This window comes from Colius striatus, chromosome 7 (genome assembly GCF_028858725.1).
Source record: "Colius striatus isolate bColStr4 chromosome 7, bColStr4.1.hap1, whole genome shotgun sequence".
NCBI lineage: Eukaryota > Metazoa > Chordata > Aves > Coliiformes > Coliidae > Colius > Colius striatus.
In genome coordinates, this window is record NC_084765.1 from 21,304,264 (window position 1) to 21,327,154 (window position 22,891).

The window sequence follows — 22,891 nt, forward strand, 5'->3', positions numbered from 1 at the left end:
AATTCAGGACAGCCAGGATGTTTGAGAGCAGTGGCAGCTGCAGTGCTGTTAACATAGGAAGCACAAAAAACTACTTTGGGGCAGAAAATCACTGTTCATGTAGTTGCAGCTGCACTAGAACAGAAAGGACATCATTGGCTATATAGTGCTGAAAGTGTCCAGTACCCTGAACCCAGCATCATGAAAAGGAAGTATTGCTACATGACTGTTTGCAAACCATTAAGGAGGAATACTCCAGTCATGTAGATCTGAAGGATGTTCCTCTACAAGATTCTGATTTGGAACTGTTTACAGATGGAAGTAGTTTTGTGATAAAGGGTGAGCTGAAAGGCTGGATATACTGCCATCACCTTGGAAGAAGAGAGAACTAGAACCACTGCCAGTAAACACACCTGCTCAGAAAGCCAAGATAATTGCACTAGCATGAGCTGTGGAATTGTGAAAAGGAAAGCAAGCCAGTATTTGTACTTATTCAGAGTTTGCTTTAGGGGTCATACACACTCGTGGTGCTTAAGAGATTATAGAAAAAGAAGATAAGGTGGCTGAGTTCCTGAAATGTGTAAAGACCACAGAGTGGTGGTGGAAAACTCTGAACAGACCAGGAATAGTCACTCCTTGAATGAGGAGAGGACTTATGAAATGGACACATTTTAATAGGTATACCAGAGATTAAGCCCTGGTAAATGGTAAAATGGTAAATGGTAAAAAGTGTGCAATAGGAATCAATATGCTGAACATCACTAAAAGTATTCCACAGAGATAAGAAATTTGCATGGCAATCATGAGTCCAGAAAAGACTCCCACCAGGAGACATAAAAAGAGGCTTTACTTAGAATGGCATTACTTAGAATGAGAGTGACTCTGAGAGCAGAAGAAAAAGTCAGATCATTTGAAATTTTGTATCAGAAACCCTACACTACAAATTTAACAGGGAAAGGTAATCTGATGCATATAAAATTATACTAGAATTTAAGTTATTATCTTGTATCACTAGGCAGGCTTACTAACTCCCTCCATTGGCACATCCAGCTGAAAATTCCTGTACCTTTGGATTTGCCCATGCATTCCTTCAGGTCTGAGGACTCAATATACTTATGAACATGGAGAGACAACCATGGAAAGGACACTGTGAAGTACTTCTGACTACAAACACTGCAGTAAAACTGAGAGGCATCGAGTCCTGGATTCATTACAAAAAATGAAGGCAACACCTCTACCAGTGTGGACTCCTAAACAAACAGAACCTTTGAGCCTGAAGCTGAATTGTGACAGAGGAATTGCCTTGAGATACTGCTGAGTCATTTGTATATTTAGATTGCAATGAGATATCATTTAGTAACAATATAATAGATAATATTTTGATTTTGTGTGTTATATCTAATTTATTTCAGGCCAAGGTAGAAAATGAAGAAGCTACTCATTCTGGGATTTTTGATGTTGTGGATGGGAAATGTTATGACACAATTTACCTTGCCAAAATGGAATGGGAATGAGACTGTTTTGGAACCTTTGGCCTGAGAGGTAAACAACACATCTTCCTTCTGCATACCTACAGGAAATTCTGTAGGAGTGATGTACAGCTCTTGTTTGGTAGAGGTCTCAACTCTCAGCAATTTGTTAAGGGAATTCAACATATTCAACAACTTGAACAAGGAACTTACCTGCTAAAACCTGTATAAGTTGGGGAAAATAACAAAAAATAAAGAAAGAGGAATGTTTGAAGTTAGTCTGAAGAACCTATCTGGATAAAAAAACGTATCTATTTTGTAAACTGTTTCTCAGTATGTGAAGATTTAACACAATTTCAACTTCCTTTGGCTTATAATACAACCACAAATCAAATGTATGGGCCCATACTAGATCACCTATAGGATGGTTTTTACTTTGTGGAAGGGTTGCATATACTTATGTGCCAGCTAATGTGACTGGAGGCCCTTGTTCTAAGGGAAGACTGGCAACTTTTACTAAAGAGGACATCTAGCATGAGAACAAAGCCTTGAAAAGAAGGTACAACAATTAAGAGAAATAGTTTCTACATTTTCAGAATGAGAAGGTTTAGATCTTTCTTGGTTAACCTTTTGGCTTCCCAATTTGAATTAAGACAAATGTGTTTATAATTTCATTTGCTTTTTAAAAAAAGTCTTTTTTCCTATTTCTCTGTGCAGTATGTCCCTTTGTGTATGTCAAGAAGGTAATACCAGACTTTAGGATGCTTTGAAGCATAAAAAGTCTCAAAGGAGGGACTTATGTAGCCAGATAAAAGGTGATGTGAGATACACTAAAAGAGTATGTACTAGGTCCATATGCATAGGTGCTTTGTTGTTAGAACTAGTATCAAGATGATACTGATCAATATAAACATATATGGATTCAGGACTGACATGTTATCCTCATAAAGGACATCCTGGAATGACAGTAAGTTTTTCTGCCTGTGAGGCAGACCATTATCAACAGGTGGATGGGGTGGTCCCAGTCACTTTATAGGCAGGACTTGGTAACAACTGTACTCTATCTTCAACAGCTTGATGAGGTGGGCCTGGTTAATTATATGCATGGCTTGAACTAATAAGGATGGAACCCGCTGCCTCTGCAGGTGCCAGAGGACTGATGATCATTTACTCCATCCACATGCCAGTTAGAGGACTCGCTAAATAAAATCAAGGTATGTATTATAGAAGACTTTGTATAAACGCAGCAAAGACTTATAAGATGTTGTATAAACCAGCACCCACCTCTGCAGTGCAGACATGAAATAAAGCAGTATCTCGACTCTGTGTTTAGACTGGCTTATTGCACACTGAGCACGGACCCGCTTTTTGGACAGCACCAGGCTGTCTGTGTCTGCCCAAGCCCACGCCGCGTCCTGCCGGGGGGCGCTGGCTGCAGATGCTCCCCGGGTGCTGGAAGTGCCAGGAGGAGGCTGAGGGGCCTGATGCCGCGGCCTGCTGGGCCCTGGGTGCCCCGCGGGGGAGGCCCAGACGCCGGCTGCGTCTGGGTCTTGGTCTGGGGCCTCGGCCCGGATCCGGGGCCTTGAGCTGGGTCCTGCGCCCGAGCGTGGTGCCCAGGCCTGGGCCTCGGCTGGGGGCCCAAGTCTGGGCCCTGCCCGCTGCGTGCCGCGGGGGCGGCGCCGGGCCCAGCGCAGAGGCGGCCGGGGGCAGAGGAGCGGCCCCTCTGCGGGAAGCCCCGCCGCTGGCCCTTGAACCCGGGCGCCGTGCCGAACCCAGCTGCGCTGAGCCATGGCGGCGGCGGGGCAGAACCTGGCTGTGGTGGTGCACAAAGCCGGCGACCTGCGCCTGGTACGGGACGGGGGGAGCGGGCCGCCCCGCGGAGTTGGGCGCGGGAGCGTGGCCGCGGCCGGGCCGCGCCGGGTTGCGGCGGGGGCGGCCCCGCAGCGTGGCCTGCGCCGGAGCGGGGAGGACGAGCCGCTGCGCAAGCCGGCAGCATCCCGCGGGGCCGGGAGCACGCTGGGGCTGAGTCTCCGGCACCAGGGATGGCGGGGTGATGTGTGTGTGCTAAGGGCGTCCGTCGGTCCCCCACGTCCCTCCAACAGGTACCGGATCAGTGAGCTGGGCACAGAGCGAGGGAAGGCAGTAGCTGCTCCCATGCTTGGAGGGGCTGACCGGAGGGGCAGACCTGTGGGGCAGGCTGGCGGTCCACAGCTTGGGGCTGCCCCGTGGCTACGGGCTGCCCGACCTCCTCTTTGAGTCCTGTGGGGGGAAGGAGGGGATGGGGACAGAGTGTTCGTTGGTAGGCAGTATTGTGGACAAGGACGAACATGGATGCATGAACGATGCAGAAGCGGAGGGTGAGTGTTGCTTCCTGCAGAGAAGCAGGAAGGAGAGTTCAAGGGAAGCAGTTGCAGGCATCTCACCTGTGCTTGTGCGGGGAGGCCTTTAGAGAGGCCTTGATTTTCGGTAAGTACGTTGGACTTTTGGCTGTGAGTGCTTGACTGTTTACTGGTTGCCCCATCTGTGCAGGTGTGTGTTTGCCCGTTTGGCAAGCTCCAAATCGGGTATGGCAGATTTACATGGCCAAACACAGACAGACTTCTGTACAAACAGTTCTGGCAGGAGGGCTCTTTTGAACACCGCAGACTTTGGATACCTGCAGCAACTTATTTGGGGTATGATTATCAGGGAAGCAGCTGATATTCACAGCTCAGATAACACGTGTCAAAGGCTAAGTGGTGCTTGTGTGGTTAATTCCTGTGTGGCTCCGAGTCACTTTTGATTTAACTGCAATTATATGTAACTGTTATATACCTAGACTATTATATGCCTGTAATATAACTATCATATAACTAGAAGCCTGTGCAGCCTGACTTACAGGACATGAAAGGCATAGCCCCAGTAAGTATTGAGGCTGTCTCTCTAGCTCAAGAAAGCCTTTCCAACCCTGTGATTTAGAAAGGTATATGAGACTTGTGAGGGTGGATGCTCGCTCCATCCTGTTAATGTTGCTGGTCTCTGACTGGCTTACACTGAGATGCCTGTGGTTTTCTTGAGAAATAGGTACTGCTGGAGGTGTTTGTCAGTCCTCCCCTGGCCTTACCGGCAGCCCCTTGGGGTGTTATCCCCCATGGCTTCTATAAACTTTCCTTGCTATTGTTTAAATGGCACTCATTGCATTGCTTCACTGATCACATAAGGAGTCTAGGTAGTGAGCTCTAAACTTTTTATCTATTTTTGATACCTAACATTAGGTGAGATCATCTTCCCTGTAAGATTGTTGTGGATATATTTCTTGCAGGGAGAGTCACCATGACTTCAATAGCGAGTGTGCATTATGTGAAAATATGTTGGCTTCATTGTCAACTCTCCTCTTAGGAGAGTTGTCACAGGCTCCCACTTGCTGCCCCTTGAGGATTCATTGGGTTTTCTGCATGCACCGTATCCTGTCTTCATAGGTTTCCTTTCACACAAAACATTGCTGCATTTCCTTCACATCCCCAGTTACACCAGTTGCTGTTTCTGAACTCAGTGGACAACGAACAGGGAGCAGAACATGCCTCCTGAAATACTTTAGGGCTTCCAGTCTGGTTACTCCCTGTTTTGTACAGATCAAGCTGGAAGATTCACTTTCCACCAAGATGTCTGGTTTTCAGCACAGCTGTTACTGAAAAAAAAGTGGATTTTTTCTTCTGTGCTGTGGAATGCCACAATCACATTCTTGACTAGAAGTTGGCTTGCTTTATCTCTCGCTGTGGACTGTTTGACTTAGTCTGAGATCCCTGAGGTGGTCTGTACCTCTAATGTGTTACCGGGTTGTATGCTTGTTGAACATTTTCTCTATAAGAGGTTACATCAAGATCAACCACTTTTAAAAATAATGCTCTGGGCTGTGTCCTTAGTGGGGCAAAACACACATCACAGAGAGAAAATGCAGATACAGTTCTGACCATTGAAAATTTCAGTAGGTTGAATTGTACTTTGATTTGCACTCAAGTCAACTGAATTTAGGCCATGCTGCCCACTTAGAGCACTGATTTTTCAGCGCTTTGAGAATGCGTTTCCAGGATTTTTCTTACAGTGTTGAGTTTGCTCTCAAAGTACAAGTTGAGGAGTGTGCTGGGATTGAGAATTCATTTAATTATCTAAACTGCAAAACCTCTCCCCAAAAGCAGGAAGGGACACCCTGCTTTCCCTGCAGTAGGACAGCAGAAAATCTTGTGTTCGTTGTTATGTAGCAGCTTCTAACGGATTAAGCTATTATGTTGGGAAATGGCTATAAAGTGATAGCTCAGGTCCAGAGATCGACTTTTTTTGCTAACTGAAGATCACAAAATCGTTTAGTTGTAAAAGACCTTTAAGCTCATCAAGTCCAAACATTCCCCCAGCACTGCCACAGCCTCCACTAAACCAAGTCCCTCGGCCACAGCTACGCAGCTTTGGAATCCCTCCAGAGATAGGGACTCTACTATGGCCCTGGGCCGCCTGTGCCAGGGCTTGACAACACTTTCAGGGAAGAAATTTTTCCCTATATCCAAGCTTCCACTGGCACAACTTGAGGCCATTTCCCCTTATCCTGTTTCTTGTAGCTCAAGAGTAGAGACTGACCTCCCCTGGCTCCAGCTTCTTGTTAGGGAGTTGCAGAGAGTGATCATGTCTCCCCTCAGCCTCCTTTTCTCCAGGCTGAACACCCCCAGATCCCTTAGCTGCTCTTCACAGCACTTGGGCTCCAGACACTTCACTATCTTTGTTGTTCTTCTTTGGACACTTGACCTCACTAATGTATATGCACAAAATTTTTGAAGAGGAACTGTGTAAATGGAAGGGCTACTCAAAGGTCTTGTGTCCAATTTTGGGCTGTGAGTAAAAGGATCTAAGATGACTTAAAACTGAGCAGCAAATCAATTATGAAGTTCATTGTTAGCACTGCCTGCCTTGGTGGGGCTCTTTTTAGAGACATGAGCCAAGAGGTGAGTGCTAGGTGGGTATTGTACCATCTTGATGTTGTAAACCCCAACAAAATTGTTCCTTTGTGTTTTGAGTGAGCTGAGGGAGTTCAGTGAAGGCAAAAGGCCTGCAGAGCTTTGGGGCAGAAGGGTGACTTGGGACCAAGCGACTACTTTTCTTACTCTGGTTTTATCATTCATCTCACAAGATGTCATGCCCATTACAGGAGGATTTACAGTAACCTTTACAATTGATTTATGGAGTGAGTTATTATTATGTAGCAAAAATATTTCCTATTATTTATAATATAAACAATACACTATAAATGCTTTGTAGAAATAGGTGGATTGGTGTCTTCCTGCTTACAGAAGGGAATGTTTTTTGTCAATTAAACATTGAGGATGTTCCAGGACAGGAAAGTTTAGTATGTGACTCTTGTCTGAGCAGGGAGAGGGATACTGCCAAATAGTTGGGAGAGTGGCTTTACAAGCTGAGTATGTGCTCACTGCTAACAAATGCCTGCCTTGCTCTGCTGTGCAAGCAAAATGAGGTAAGCTTAGGGAGAAAGTGTGGACCGTGCATTTATATCCCTCGTTGCTGCACAGACAACCCAAAGCCTGATCTGCTTAGGGCTTTGCCTGAGCTAACCTGGGCTGACTTTCCCAAGGTGTTCCCATGGCTATGCACAAGCAGCTGAATGCTTTTTTTTTTCTCTTTTTGTCTATAGGAAAACCGTCCCATCCCAGAACCGGGTCCCAATGGTAGGTCTAGAGATAACTATTTCTGTCTGCTTTCTTTAATAATATTTTTCTTTTCTCATTCTCTTTTGTCACTGCTTGATATTATGAAGATGTAAAATAATCAAAGAATGTGTGGCTGAAATGCTGCATTTCCACTGGAAAAGAAGAGCTGCAATAGTCGCAAATACAGCCCTTTATCTGTTTTTTTTGCTTCCTATTTCAACAGTTCCTGTATTTCATATTAAACAGCTCTTGGGACATGTCAGATGATCTTATTGCATGACTAAATATTAATAGGCTTAGGCCTATTGATAGGCTGATAGAAATTTGATTCGCTAACTCTCCAGGGCTGAAATCGTAGCTTAGGAAGAAGGAAAAATTAAATGGACTTGCTCTTTTATTCTTGCTCTGATAGTAGTCATCTCCCTATTAGATTTATTTCATTTTGTTGTCAGGGTCTTACCATATTTTAAGCTTTCCTGATTTGTAAATCCTCGCATAGTTTTGTATTTCAGCAGGTGAATTTCAGCAGTATTCATCTTGTGAGTACACCACCCATCTTAATGCGTGCACATGCAGTTCTGGTACACTGATGGTGGTAAATTTGGGTGTTTCAGTGCTGACTTGACCTTTGTTGTGGGGCACAGGGACAGCACACACAGTGTCCTCCCATGCATGTGAAGATATGTTTCTCTACAAGGAAGCTGTCCTCTTTTTCTGGCAGAGGTCCTCCTGCGGATGCATTCTGTTGGGATCTGTGGGTCTGATGTTCACTACTGGCAGCATGGTCGAATTGGAGACTTTGTGGTGAAGGACCCCATAGTGTTGGGGCACGAAGCTTCTGGGACTGTCATCCAAGTGGGATCAGGGGTGACTCATCTGAAGCCAGGTAATTGGAGTCAAAACTAGTTTTATTTGTTTTCCTGCTTTGTTCTTTAGTAAATGATGTTCTGAGCTGTGAATTGCACAGCTTGTCCTTGAAAGAGTGTCACTGTGCTGCTGTTAATCATCCTCTTGGCCACTGTAGTTAGCGGTACTTCTTAGGTGTTTTTTATCTTGGGATATCTTGACCTGACATGACTTAATTTTTAATGCAGTGCAGAGTGTACATTGGTACAAAAGTGTCTTTTGAGGAAGCTAGATAAAGCTTCAGAAGCCATGTGCATTGCTCTTGCCAACAGCCTGCTGTTAATGTTTCTTTGCTGTGTGTGTTTTTGGAGAAGCAAACGGCCTCCTGCAGTGAAGAGAGGTCACTGGAGCAGCTTTTCCAGGCACCATGGTGTGACCTCTGTAACTCACATGAGTGTCTTGGAAAACAGGCTGAGCAGCAAATTTTCCAAAGTTGGCTGAGGCAAGGAGAAGAGGAGGAGTTGTCAGGGTGAAGAACTGGCAGGAATTACAGAGACCTTAAGAGTGCCTGTGTGATAAAGTGGAGGTGAAATTCAATGCAGATAAACATAAAGTGGTGTCCACGACAGAAGAAGCAAAACCAGCTCCATATCTAAAATGATGAGCTAACCATCACTGCTAGAGAGTGAGACCTTTGGCTCAGCCCCAGTGCATGGGTATGTTGGCTCAGTAATGGTGAAAAATGCAAATCAGTGTTAGGAAAGGAACAGAAACTCAATCAGAGGTTGTCGCAGCACACCCAGAGCTCTGCATGCAGTTCTGGTCTCCTCTTTTCCAAAGGGATACAAAAGAGGTGAAAAAGTTTCAGAGGACAAGGACGTGACGAGACATAAAACAGTGTCTCCATGGCAGAGGACTGAAGAACTTGAGCTAGGAGCTGTGGAGACAGCCCAAGGGTGTGTGACATGGGTCTGAAGGCTTATGGAGGGCAGGGAGAGGGGCACATCAAGGTTGCCTGTTCTGTGTTTCCTCCAATACAAGAGCAAGGGATAGTGGGAGGCAGGTGCAGCGTTCACCTAAGGTGTGTGGCAGACCTGCAGGCCTCCTTGGCAAAGGAAGATGTGGATGCTAAAAGTTTCTGTGGTGGAAGTCGGAGGAGGAACTATATACACCTTTGGAGGCCTCATAGCTGAATGGGAGGCTGGGAGAACGCTCTATATCTGCTTGCCCTGCACCTCATGCCACCAGACATCCCTTGTTGGCCATATAGGAGGCAGTGCAGCAGGATAGATGGCTCTTTACTTCCATCCATCCTCCTGCCTGTCACCATGTCTGACTGCAAACCTGTTTCTTTCCTTAGAGGTTTGCTGAGGGATTTGGCTTTGATTGGCTTCTTCTGCCAAACACGATGGGCTGTCTCTGTGAACTTGCAAGTTGTACTGCAGTCACGCAGTCATCTCCTTCAGTCCCTCCTGCCTCATAATTGCAGTTAAATAATTACTCTTTGTCCTGCAGCATGTGTTCTTCCAGCAGTCTGGGTGATTCTGCCGTAGCATCAAGATGTCTCTGCTCCCTGATGAGTCCTGCCTGACTCCTGGGAAGCTGCACTGTCAGCTTCCTTCCTAAGGAGCAGCCTTTTATAGCTAGCAATGCCATGGCAGCAGATCTCACCAGCTTTGTCCTGATTATTTCCTCTTCTGATTACTACAGATTCTGAAAGAAATCTGGTCACCGTGTGATTGCCTGGGGCGAGGGCTGCCCTTTCATTTGCTAAAGTGGAGTGCAAGGCAGCTGGGGAGAAGTTTGTGTGTGTCAGGGTTTCGTGGGGTTTTCTGTGGTTCGGTGCTGCTCATAACTATGTGCCCACCTTCTTCCCAGGTAACACAGTCTGCTTTCCCCCGGCAGGTGATCGTGTGGCCATCGAGCCTGGTGTCCCGAGAGAAGTGGATGAGTTCTGTAAAACTGGGCGCTATAACCTGTCCCCAACCGTCTTCTTCTGCGCGACGCCTCCTGATAACGGCAATCTGTGCCGCTACTACAAGCACAATGCCAGCTACTGCTACAAGTTAGTCTGTGCTCCTTCTGCAGAGAAATATATACTCCCTGGGGAAAATTAGCTGAAGCAATCACCTCATGGCCCTTTTGAGTATTGCAGTGAGCACTCTTTGCTTGAACACAATGAACACAACAGGTTTTATTGCTTTCCGATCCATAAATGATATGTATAAGGCTTGGGTGGCAGCCACTTGGCAAAGGGTTTGTCAGGCAGGTGTAGTTTATCCCCTCTGGTGCCAGACATAAACATTTCTTGCATGTTTCCTAGGATGTCACCACTGTTCTACCCTTTAATTTTGTTCCTTTTCCTATTTGCTTCCTGCACTTGGTTTCATTTCTGCTGTCTGTTCATATCCTTGCCTTCTTAGGATAGTGCCTGAAGGTCTTTGTCTGATTCTTTGAGCTGATCTGGCTGTGCTGCTGCTCCTCAGGAAACTTCCACATTGACTGCAGACACTGTGCTCTGTCATTCGAAATAAAGTCACCCTACTTGGAGTAGAAAAGAAAGAGAAAACAGTGTCTTTGCTAAGCTGCTTATTTGCATGGCACTGAATGGCCCACTCAGCTGCCAGCTTTACCCATGTGTTTTCATATCTAGTTTGGCAAACTTGAGCACGTTCTTCATTGTGGCAGGACTGACGTATTAGCTTAAAAGCAAGTCTGTGCTGAAGTTTTCTAGCAAATATGCAATAACCTGAATAAACACCTTCAATGTTACACCCATGTAAGTGCATTTACACAAGAAGTTAAAAATAGTCTTAAGGTAGCAGCCCCCTGAGAATGGTCTACCTGTGGAGCTTGTTCTTTCTCAGTTTGTATGGAGTTCGTTCTTCCATGAGCAGGAACTTCCTTGGGGTTGATCTTTGGGGTCTACAGAGGAGACATTCAGGGTCACAGAAGAATGCACTTGAATGCTCTTCTCAAGAGAGTTCTCAGGCAGGAAGCTTCTTTCAAAGCGGATCCCAAGCAGATGCTGTCAGGATGAGATGCTGATCTGGATGGGACTAACTTCTCATTGTCCAGACCTGCTGTCACTGATTTGTTAAAATAACATTTTCTGACAACCTCACAAATTTTCACTTGAGAGGAAGTGGCTGATTTATAGCTGCCTTCTTCGAGGGTTTTGGATTTTTTTTTCCCTCCAATTCGAGTAGCTATTACTTTGTCTATGTTATTATTTTTTGTTTAAGCTTTGAAATGCACAGCCTGGATCTGGTACTCCCTGTTTTAGTTCAGCAGTGCCGTGGCTGCCTGATGCAGAGCAGATTTCCTGGCATCAAATTGCTCTGCCGCCACAGATTTGTTAAGAAAAGATGGTGTCTGAGCTCAGTGGGCTCTTGCATGTTTGGACAGATCTCATCTGTCCTTTTGCTGGTGGACAGACTCATGGTGGGTGAGTAATTTTAAGTTGGGGTCATGCTGCAGAGCTGCTGTCCATGTTGATGGGGCAGCGCCCAGAGCCAGTGCTGGCAAATATGATCCTGAACCCTCAGACAGCTGAACTCTCAGAGTCGGGCCCTTAATGCCTCCCGGAGATAAGGGAATTCTAGATACCTAGATTGCCATTTCTGTTACTTTGGCATCCTGTTGGCCTGACTGAGATCTGACCTGGAGCTTCCCAGGGCTGTCAAGAAGGCCCCCCTCACACACACAGCTTCCATGTGAAAGCACATGCAGCTTGGAGGGTTTATGTCAAAGGGAATGTGCGGCTGAGCAGTTTTCAGGTTGTCTTACCAAGTACTGGAGAGATTATGTTGGGAGGTTTGTGTGTCCCTGTGTTTGGTGCTCAGGCAAACATCACTGGTAAATAGTTTAGGTGTAGTTTATGCTGTGTCAGAGGAAGGAAAGAGTCAATAAAACCTCTGAGAACACATTCCAGCCCTGCATTTCTCAGGCCAAGGGTGAGAGTATATTTTGCCACCGTGGTTTAGAGCCATGTTTGGTCCAAGTGTCATGGCTTTTCTCGTCATCCTCATAAACGTCTTTGGTGACTGTTGCTTGTGTCTGGTTCTTACAGGCTTCCGGACAATGTCACTTTCGAAGAAGGAGCCCTTATTGAGCCCCTGTCGGTGGGAATCCACGCCTGCAGAAGAGCAGGAGTCACTCTGGGAAGCAAAGTCTTTGTGTCTGGCTCTGGTATGGTGAACGTATTCAGTCTCTGGCTTCTCTGCCTGCCGCAGCATGGAGGGGGATGGATGGGGTGCAAGCTGTGCTGCGAGGCTCTGCTGGAGTTGTGGGCTGTGACAAAAGTACAGGGAGGCTGAGGGGGACCTTGAGGCTGTTCTTGCCCATGCTGCACTTTTGCTGCATTTTCAGCAGCCCAAATGCAACATTCAGTGCCCGGGTGCTGTCAGCCTGAGGGAGCTGAGAGGCAGGTTTTCCTTGCAGAGCCCCTCTCAGCAGCTGTTCTCACCACCCTGGGGTTGTTCTGGTCACATGTTCTGATGCTCTCCCACAGTTGTATGTTTTCTTTTTTCTCTCCTTCATACCCAGGACCAATTGGCCTTGTTAATGTGCTTGTGGCTAAGTTGATGGGTGCGTCAGCTGTGGTAGTTACAGGTAAGTCCTTTTAACCCTTAAGAATGTGTGTATTTCCCACGACACAACACTTTGACTAGTTCCAAATTATTCCTTCAAGGTTGCTGCTGGGGAAGGCAGACCAAGCACAGTGGAAGGGGTGTTCATGAACGGAGTCATAGTGTGTGGCTGTCTGGAGGGAATCCTTAATAAACACCCCATTCCCCAGGACAAGACTTTCATCTTTGCACTCACTGGCATCTAAGAAGATGCAGGTGGCTTCTGTGCTAGGTTAGTGGACCAGGTCAATAACTTCTACTTCCTAACACAGACAAGTTGTGTGGGTTGAGTAGTTACAGTGCTTCAAGGAGAATTAAACCAGAGGGTAATGAGTGATCCATGGATCAAGCCTAGAAACCTTTTGCAGACTTTGAGTGGGTCTTTTGGGAAGAGCCAATGCATCTCTATGACAAAGCTCTGGGTTGCAGAAACCCTGCTTTTGGTGCCTCAGTCCCTGACTGTTTTCTTTTTTTAACTGTTCTGAGCTCCTCTGACCTTAACTTTGTGATTTGTCTTTGGTTCATTGACCAAGCCTTGAGGATCAAGTTTCTTCTTCCCTGTAGTGCTTATAGACTTTGATTGTATCTACTTCTCGTCTTTGCATAGGCATGCAGCATATTTTGTACTCTGGAGCTATTCTTGGAGTTTACTCTCAGCGGGTTTTTTTCCTTCCTCTTGTAGTGCTAGAGTTTCTTTCCTCTTGTAGTGATGGCCTGAACAGAGTGTTTGCACAGTCCTTTCTGTGTGCAGCCCTACCACGCCACTCCAGTCCTCCGTTGCTCCCCTTCTTTCTGCTGTCCTGCTGGGGGGTTCATTTCCCACTGAGTATCTACAGTGACTGAAATGGCTTTTTCCTTGTATTTGAGAAATGGGCCTTCCTTGTGTAACTGGAGGTTTCTAGTCCAGATGCTGCTTGCAGCCATGTTTTTGTCTGCAAAACCTCTGAGGATGGAGATCTCACCTTTCTGGATACCTTCTCCAGGATTGCACCACCTCTTAATGAAGAGCCTTTTTCTGGAGTTCACTCACAGACTTTCGTTCATGAGTATTTCCCCTTGTCTGAAACAACTGAAATGAGTCTTCATAGTCTCTGCAGCTGCCTTGCTGGTTGTTGCAGACAGCCATTCCATCTCCCTTCTCTCTCTTCCCCCCCTGCTAACCCAGCCCAGCTCCCTCTGCCTGTCCTCCAAGGTTCAGACTCTTCTCTGTGTAGCTTACCCAGAAGAATGGAGAACTCAAGTTAACCCGAGGATGTTCAGTGTTTGAAATTCCCACCTGGGGTTTGAACAGGGCTTGGAAGTGGTGTTTCCAGCTCCTGCTGCTACTCCCATCCTTCTGAATGGTGGTGGCCGGGAGGAGCGGTCAACAGATATGACTAGACAATGAGCACAGGTTGCTGCAGCATTTTTGGGACAGAGACAAACCTTTATCTTTTCGAAGGCTGTTACTCCACCAGTCACACTTTGACCTCTCAATCATAGTGTGTTTCCATCTTCCATTTGAGAGACAAAATTCAGGTCCCACCCTCTTGCCTTGGCAGCAGCAAACTTCAGTAGTAGCTCATGTCAAAACCAGAGGCAGATTATTGCCTTCTCCTCTCTAAAATCTCTCACTGCCAAGTCCAGGTCAGTTTTTGCTCTGCTGGCCCCACCCCACAGGTGTGTTCTTGATGGAGTGCTCAGTCCACGTCTCATTTCACAAAGTGTTGTCATTTGAGGATGGTGGTCGCTGTAGCAGGAAAAGCAGCTCTGCCTCTTGAGTCATGTGTAAGGAACCTTACTGTGAACTCAGCTGGTGATGAGTGCCCAGGTCCTTGGGTGGGGATGGGCTTGGTGAGCTGTCAGGGGTTGGTGAGGCTGAGGCAGCTGGTTCAGCCTGCTGCCCCATCCCTGGTCCTGCCTGGTGGTATTCTTCCCTGTAACACTGGAAGCTACTGTTGCCTCTGCCTGTAGACTGCTCCTGGTGACCTTTGGCTAGCTGCTCTGTGTAGCATGTGCTGGAGCGCTCCAGGTGGCCATAGGCAGTTCTTGGTATCTGGTTTATAGAATCAGCAAGCTTGGGCTATGTGGAATGAACCCCTTCTTTATGCCTTGGCCCAGGTAATGATCCAGACTTGTAGACATCTCCCACTGGAGAGGTGTTTGGCTGAGATGCTCAGAGATATGCACAGAGGTGCTGTCCCTGGTCCAATATTCGTATGTGACAGGAGCTGAGGAATGGGTTTAGTTTGGCTCATTGCCACTGGGGCTTTTTCTGCCCTTCTCAAGGAACTGCTTTTGACAATGGCTTTAGGAGCCAACACGTGCGAGGTGACTGTCTGCTCATAAAGGCCCTCAGTGCTTTTCTGTCATTCTTTGAATTCATTGCCCAGAGTTTTTGTAATGTGTTTTCCTGTGAAGACCTTTGTGCAGCACTTAAGGCTTTACATGTTTATGTTTGTTTTGATGAGCTACACACAAATACAGATAACTAGAAGAGGATTTTTTTCCTGTCCTGGGGAGAACTCACCTCCAACAGTTTTGGGGTGAGTGTCTTTGGCACACCTGGAGTCAAAGAACTTTGGAATCTCTTCCAAGGGATTGAGTTCATTTTGTGGGACTCCTGGAGAATAGCTGGCACTGTAGCTAGAGACTAATGCTCATCCCTACCCTTCCAAACTTGTGTGGTCTAGAGCTTGCCTTTCCTCCCAGATACAAGGTGTCTGTGCTTCACATAACCTTTGCTTCGACTGTCACTGAAGGTACACTTAGTAATTCCTAATTGAGGGAAACCCTTAAGCATTCCCTTTGCACTGTCTGACTATGATTCCTGGATGCAGGTGGTTCCAGAGACCCTGGGATTCAAGATCAGGGAAGATGAATAACTGGACAGAGTTAACTGCATTTTGAAAGAAGGTCAACATAGAAAGTGTCAGAGCTTCAAGACTATTTGCCTGTTAAGTTGGCTCATAAACCATGACAAGAAGCTTCAGTGTAATTTCGTAACTTCTGTGGGAGCAGAGATAAAAGAACAGGCTACTTCTAGTCTGGCAGGCAGAACTTTAACTAGCTGCAACGGCTGGGAAGTGGAAACATGTTTCTGAGTAGAGGCAAGATGCAGCCATTTAATTGTATAATTGACCAGTTTCCTAAGAGTTGTGGGGCTCAGCCACAGTAAGGTTTAAAATCCAAACCACAACACACAGGCCCCCATGTACCACTGCTTCAATGCAGGGCAAAGAGGTCGTTTCTTCCAGGCAAATGCTGCTTCTGTGCTGTCCACCTCCTCGTCTCCAGAGATGTCCTGGTCACCCATGGTGCCTGGAGAGGGATGGGTGGCTTCCTTCCAGGGGATATGGGAGAGGCAAACAGTGTGGCTGCCTGCCAGGGCAGCTCGCTCCATTTTACAGATCACTTCATAAATCTTCAGAAGATACTCATACTGCTACGAAGATCCCTCTGGACAGAGTACCGGGGTACAGCTGTGCCATCCTAGACATTTAGCATGACCAGCTTTGTTGGTCTGTGTTAGGGGGTGTCTGAGGTCCACCATATTACCAGCTCCACTCCCTGTTTTTCATGGGCTTGCCTGCTCATTCAGCTGTGACACAAACTGCTTGAGAGATGCTCAGCCGCCAGCTGTCACAAGGAGGGTAGAAGTACGAGAGAGATTGCAGGGATGTACTTAGTGTTGACAACTAATGTGTTCTGCAGTTCACTCAGCTGGAAGCATCTGCTGCTGATTCACTGAGGAAACCTTCAGAGAGCTCCTGATCTGCTCTCATCCAGTACAGCTGGAAGTGAGACTGCCACATCAGTGAGCCTGACATCTCCTGGTGCCATGCTGTCCATAGCCAGGTGATTCCTGGGCCATCAGGGAGCAAAGTCAGAGCAACCTTGCCTCTGCCTAATGCCCGTTGAAGGGTATGTGTGAGGGTGTGAGCAGCAGCAAATAATCTTGAGAGACAAGAAAAGAAAATATAGAAATGAGTGGTGAGGTTTTTTGTCTCCTTGTAGGCTCCTCACTAGGTTGACTCAATGTGCATATAACATGGTTTTTTTTACAGTCTCTTCACTAGTGGGTTCAAGTCCTGTGTGAATTAGTGAAGCTGCTTCATGAAATAATCATTGCCAGAGAGACACTGGGCAGTGCAGTCTTAGTGGCAGCTTCAGCAAGACACAGTTGTGCTGTTGAGGCAGCACTACCCCTGTGTCCTGCCCTCTTCCCACCTTTGCCAGCGCTGAGGATCCTCTGCTCTGCAGCTGCGGGACAGCAACACACCAGTGCTTGGCCACAACGCTTCCTGCTGTGGCTGCTGCCTGCAGCACCAATGTGCCTGCCCTTTGGAGTTAAGCTTGGCCTTCTAGTTTGTCTTGACACACTCTGAGTGTTCCTGCAGTACCACGGAGATACTGGGAGTATACAACTGATTATCTTGGGAGTCTCCCCCTGGCTCCCGAGTGTAGGTTGGCAGCTCTTCCCACACTCAGGATGTTGCTTTCCATGGTGTGGGTTTCATTGGCGAGTTCATGCTTCAGCCTCTTTGCAGCATACTCTTCTTTGCAACTGGAAAGTCTTGGGCATCTCCTATGCTTTTAAGTTGGCCTCATCACTCACCTTCCTCTGCCTGCCCAGAAAAGCAAGCAGATCCCCTCCTTGCCAAAGGCTGCGTGAGTTTGAGGGGGCCATGTAGAGCCTTTCTTCTCCTAGTTGGGTGCTGCTGCCCTGTGGATGCACATTCAGACCCCAGGCCTGTGTGCCTCCATCCGGGCTCCTCAGTGGTGGGAAACCCTTTGCTCTGGGTGGTCTGTGTATGTTCTTGAGAAGGTACTTGTGGGCTGCAGTTTCCCACCATGTCCCACCATGTTACAAATGCTGTCCTCTCTCCTGAGAGAGCTGACTTCTGATCCCCAAACAGAGTGGCTCTGTTGAGATGCCAGATGGGGCTCAGGTTCCTTCCCCTTCACATAATGTTTGACTTCTTGACTTGTTTTATCTTTCACCAGATCTGTCTGCCTCCCGCCTGCAAAAAGCCAAGGAGGTGGGGGCAGACTTCACCATTCAGGTGAAGAACAACACCCCCCAGGAGTTGGCCTCCAAAGTGGAAAGCCTGCTTGGCTGCATGCCTGAGATAACTGTGGAGTGCACAGGAGTGCAGGCCTGCATCCAGACTGCCATTTATGTGAGTACCACCTGGCCCCAAGGCAGAGCAGTAATGGCACTGGTTCTTCTCTTTCTGGGATGCCGCAGTGAATTAACAGTTATATCACTCCCACTGTGCTTCATTTCAGTGGGCTCCTTAGACAACAAGCTGAGAGACAATTTGCAGGTAGCATGAGGATAATTGTCTGATTTGATGCTCAGGTGCTTTACCACTTACCAAAGAGACCACAGTAAGCCCCTGAGACCCAAGCATGGCTCCGCAGCAGTGTCAGGGAGCTGGGACAAGTAAGACAGCATCTGCCGTTGAGTTGAAGTTATGTCCAAATAAAGAGAATAATGAAGAGAATTAATTCCAGCAGGTGAAGAAAGCAGTTAACGAGGGGACGTTTTTCTGTCCTGAACTGCCTAACGAGAGGACACTGAGAGAGTAGTGCCGAGTTTCACACTGAAAGCACAGGAGACAAATAGGACAAGCTGCAAAAAGAGAAGTGCCAGTGGAACATCAGGCTAATAGCTTTAAATCTCTCCCATTGAAATCCAGAAGTACTTTTCATACTTGGAAGTGCCAATCATTTTTTTCAAAATGAGATTTAGATACCAGAATCCTTCAGAGATTTTTGAAAGATTGCTTTTTAAGTCTTGCTGATTGTGTGTTTTATGCTTATGGGCTCCTGACAGCATCCCACCTCTTGCCTGGCTCTGCTGCTGTGACCCAGGCAGTCCATTGCAGCCATAAAATGTGGCTCCAGTTTTATACAGGCTCTGCTGGCTGCCTTCTGCACAATGTAACGTATTTGTGTGTTTGCTCCCCAGGCAACTCGTTCTGGCGGGACCGTGGTGCTGGTGGGCTTGGGATCGGAGATGATAACTGTGCCCATCATTAATGCGGTGGCACGGGAGGTGGATATCCGAGGGATATTCCGCTACTGCAACACGTGAGTCTCGCACAGCAGCCTGGGCCGATGTGTCTCCAAGCCTGTCCTTAAGCAAGTCTTGCTTTCCCCAGGGAGAGAGGAAGGGCTGATTTTCCTTACGGTCACTTAAACCTCAGTGCCACCCTGAAACGCCAGTGCTGTAGTGCAGGTAGTCTGACTGATGTGTCCTGCATTTCCTGGTTCCCAAAGGAGCCCTGCACTGCAAACTTGGCCACAGCAGAGCAGCCCAGCTGGGTTGTCCCACCTTCCCATTTCACAGACGCTTAAGGGTTGGAAGGGACCTCCAAAGACCATTAAGTCCAATTCCCCAAAAATTTCATGCAGTGTTTGGTGCAAAGAAAGGAAGGCATCCCATAAATCCCTACTCTGCTGCAAGCCAGCAGGCCAAAATGGAAAAAGAAGTAATAATTAACATTTGTGCCTTCAGCTTTTATACTCTGTGGGGAGGGAAGGTGAGGGAAGGCAAAATGCTGGGGTTGTTTTGGAAGAGACTGGCTTGTCCACAAGTGTGCTGGCTCCTGGCACTGCAGGGAGGAACTCACTTCTTTTAGCTGCTGCAGCTTTTTTTTTGTGCTGGGAGATCAAGCAGCAGCTTGGCCTGGCCCTGACTCTCCACTCTACTTTGTGGTAAGCTGGCTGCTTCCCATCATCCAACTTCCTATCTGTTCTGTGGTCCATTTTGAGGCAAAGGATATGGGGAATCTTAATTCCAGGCAAAGAGATGAAATCCCAAGCACCACATACTATGCCAAGTCATGCGCAGCTCTCCTTCCTCATCATGTAGGGAAGTCACATCATCAGTCTTGTTGGAGGTGAGCAGATGCTGGGATGAGCAGGAGCTGTGGTTAGTTCGTATCATTTGCTGGCGCTGAGGCTGCATCCCTTGGCAGTCTGTAGGTGTATGTGTGCCTGGCAGGGGACTGGAATGGGTGGCTTGTGGGCTGGCAGGTCCTTGAGCACACTGAGAGGACAGCAGGATGACCATGAACCAGCAATGTGTCCTCATGGCCAAGAAGGCAAATGGCATCCTGGGGTGTATTAAGAAGGGCTGTGGTTAGTAGGTTGAGAAAGGACAGGGAGCTGCTGGAGAGAGTTCAGTGCAGGGACACCAAGATGATGGAGGGAATGGAGCATCTCCCTTATGATGAAAGGCTGAGGGAGTTGGGGCTCTTTAGCTTGGAGAAAAGGAGACTGAGGGGTGACCTCATTAATGTTTACAAATATGTAAAGGGCAGGTGTCAGGAGGATGGAGCCAGGCTCTTCTCAGTCATGGCCAATGATAGGACAAGGGCAATGGGTACAAGCTGGAACACAAGAGGTTCCAAAGAAATACAAGGAAGAATTTCTTCACTGTGAGGGTGAGGGAGCACTGGCACAGGCTGCCCAGATGAGTTGTGGAGTCTCCTTCTCTGGGGACATTCAAAACCCACCTGGACAAGTTCCTGTGTGACCTAGTCTAGATGGTCCTGCTTTGGCAGGGGGATTGGACTAGATCATCTTTCGAGGTCCCTTCGAAACCTTAAAATTCTGTGAGAGCTGGCCCTGCCCCCAAGGCAGGAGCAGCTGAGCTGTCCTCCCTTTGATCTCCTGCTCCTTGGACAGGGCTTGAGACCTGGCAGTGCCTTGTTTACAGCCTGGTTTCTTCTCTGTTCAGAGCTGCAGTTTCTGTGCTTTGTAGAGGTTGTTTTCCAGGAAGATTTAAGAGATACAGTCAAACTTCTTTTTAAAATGAGAAGTGTCTGGAAGTAGGCAGTGTGGGAGTTAGGTTAGCTGCTGCATCCCTTTGTATCCCCATCACTCTCATTTGGCCCCTTCAAATGGAGCAGCAAGGCAGTCACATTGAGAGAGTCTCTACCAGCAGAGAGTGTGGGTGCTGACAGAGGCTGTTCCTTACTCCCTTCACCGAGTCACTGAGTCTGAGCTCCACAGGAGTCGTTCTGCAAGCCAGGAGACTGGGCAAGGGCAGAGCAGTGCAGCTGTTGTCTCTTGCCTGGGGTGCTTCAGCAGCACAGTTGTTGCCTGTGACTTTCACTTTCTCAACCCCTTGGGCCAGAGGGCTGGGTGTAGCAGTGCCTGCTTTCTCACTGCCCAGCCACCCAAAGGACTTGGCTTGTCCCATCTCCCGTGCCTGATGCTTGAGGTTTCCCCTCCAGAAGACTGTTTGCAGGCTTGGTTGCTGGAAATGACTGGGATGAGGGAAGGCTTCTCCATGCTCTTTCCTTGGGGCCCCAACCTGGTCACTGTTCTCATCCCCTGCTCTCTGCTTTCCTTGCAGGTGGCCTGTGGCAATCTCTCTGCTGGCATCCAAGAAGATAAACGTCAAGCCCTTGGTCACGCACCGCTTCCCCCTGGAAAAGGCTCTTGAGGCATTTGAGACCACAAAGAGGGGCGAGGGGGTGAAAATCATGCTGAAGTGTGACCCCACAGACAACAGCCCCTGAGCTGTCACAGAGCCAGCCCTCTCCCCTATTATACTCCTGTCTGGGATATGTTCACACAGTCATCTTAGACAGGCACTGCTTTGTGATATATAGGGCTAGAAAATCAAGCGCTAATGAGGGGGATTGGCACTGAGGGATGCACCATTAGAGAATTAACAGATAACCACCAATGGAGAACCAATAGGGAATAGTTTGAATCAAGCTGCTGCTGTTTGGTTAGAGGTGATGGTTGGCATGGTGTGCTTTCCTCCAGCAGGCCCATGCACACAGAGCTGCCATCTCGGCCTCTGTGGGGAGGGCTGCCTGCATGGCCATGGGGCTGTGCTGAGGGAGGGTGTCACTGGCCACGGGGTGACTTGCCCACCCCAGCACTGCCCTGGGCTCTGCTTTCCGCAGCTCTTCCCTGGGGCTGCCACTGCCTTCCAGCCACACCATCCCCGCCCGGGCACTCAGGGAGGGTCACAGCCTGTGGACTGTGGAGCAAAGCCAAGGCTGCCCAGCCCACCTCTATGGCAAGCACTGCACATTTGGGTTCTCTGCCCTAGTCTGCTGTTTGCAAAGACCTTGGCCCAGAGTTCAGAGCCTGGGGCCTTCCTGAAGAAGCTAATCCATCTGCTGGCTGGGACCACGTACGCTATGCCACCTCCCCAGCAGCTCCCTGTGGGGAGGACCGCTGCAGGGCAGGCCGCCTTGTGCTTGCAGGGAAACTGCCCTGGCTCAGACAGGGTTTGTAGAGCCCTACCCTCACATGGCCCCCAGGAGGGGTTGCTGTAGGGGTGCACAACTCACTTTTAGCAGGGAGGGGAGCACAGGGAACAGCATCACTCAAAGGTTTTACCACTGCTAATCAATTGTAACTTTTCAGGGATATCCTTCCTGCCGAGTTTGATAGCCAAGGGGTATCAAGGCAGCAACAAGGCAGCAGGTTGCGGGCAAGAAAATTGAACCTTTGATTACAGTCATATTAATTATAGAATTGAGAAATCTGTCCCTTTCTTGGGCTGGTACTGAACCTTCCTCAATAAATGTTACCTACCTGCTGTGTCTGTACCTGGTTGAGTATGGGGTGGGTGGTTTGAGGGATTCTGCGAGTTTGGGCCCTGGAGGCTCTGCACGCCCCTGGACTGTTGTGCTGCTGGCTCTTGCCAGGCTGCAGACAAATTGATGGTGGCAGAACCATGAAATGTTCAACTGTTTGCAAACCAAAGCTTATATTTGTTGTAGAGGTGTCTAATTTCATCTTGACAGAGGGAGGAGTCTGCAAGTCTCTGCTGTGTTTTCACAGGACTAAGATATAACCCAGAGGAGCTTCCTGGAGCTGCAAGGAGAGGTGGCCAAGGTGGCTCAGAGTGAATTAGGCTGTTGATGTGTCAGCATGACTGACTGGGAGCCCTGGCCTGTCACCCGACATGGTGGCAGAGCCTGTCCAAGCATTGCTACAGTGCCACTTGCTGAGGTGGGTGTGGGGGGAAGGCTGTGCAGCCTTCCACAGACGGTGGAAGCCAGAAGCCTTAGGGCTCTCCTGACGGCTGTTGGCATGGCCTGGGGGCCACTGGCCCTTGCAGGACCCACTTCTTACTGGGAAATCGAGACTTACTCCCCCTGGTCTCGAGAATCTGTTTAACACTACAAGAGCTGAAGCTATTCCTACAGCTTAGCCTCCTTGGGCTCCCTGGCTACAATTTGTTGCTATGCCAGGTCTTGCTGGAGAATTTGCATCATGGAGGCATTGCTAGGGTGATGGGGCTGGTAGGACA

General features: G+C 48.1%; 1 protein-coding gene across 1 annotated transcript; it reads left to right on the forward strand.

The window, feature by feature from the left end:
• The first annotated feature begins 3,062 nt into the window (after positions 1-3,062).
• SORD (sorbitol dehydrogenase) lies at positions 3,063-22,166 on the forward strand. Its single transcript, XM_061999642.1, has 9 exons — positions 3,063-3,296; positions 7,123-7,156; positions 7,860-8,024; positions 9,890-10,049; positions 12,057-12,175; positions 12,533-12,598; positions 17,602-17,777; positions 18,572-18,693; positions 20,969-22,166. Exons 1-9 carry the CDS (start codon positions 3,237-3,239, stop codon positions 21,132-21,134), a joined length of 1,068 nt encoding a protein of 355 aa, XP_061855626.1. The 5' UTR covers positions 3,063-3,236; the 3' UTR covers positions 21,135-22,166.
• The last annotated feature ends 725 nt before the right edge of the window (positions 22,167-22,891 follow it).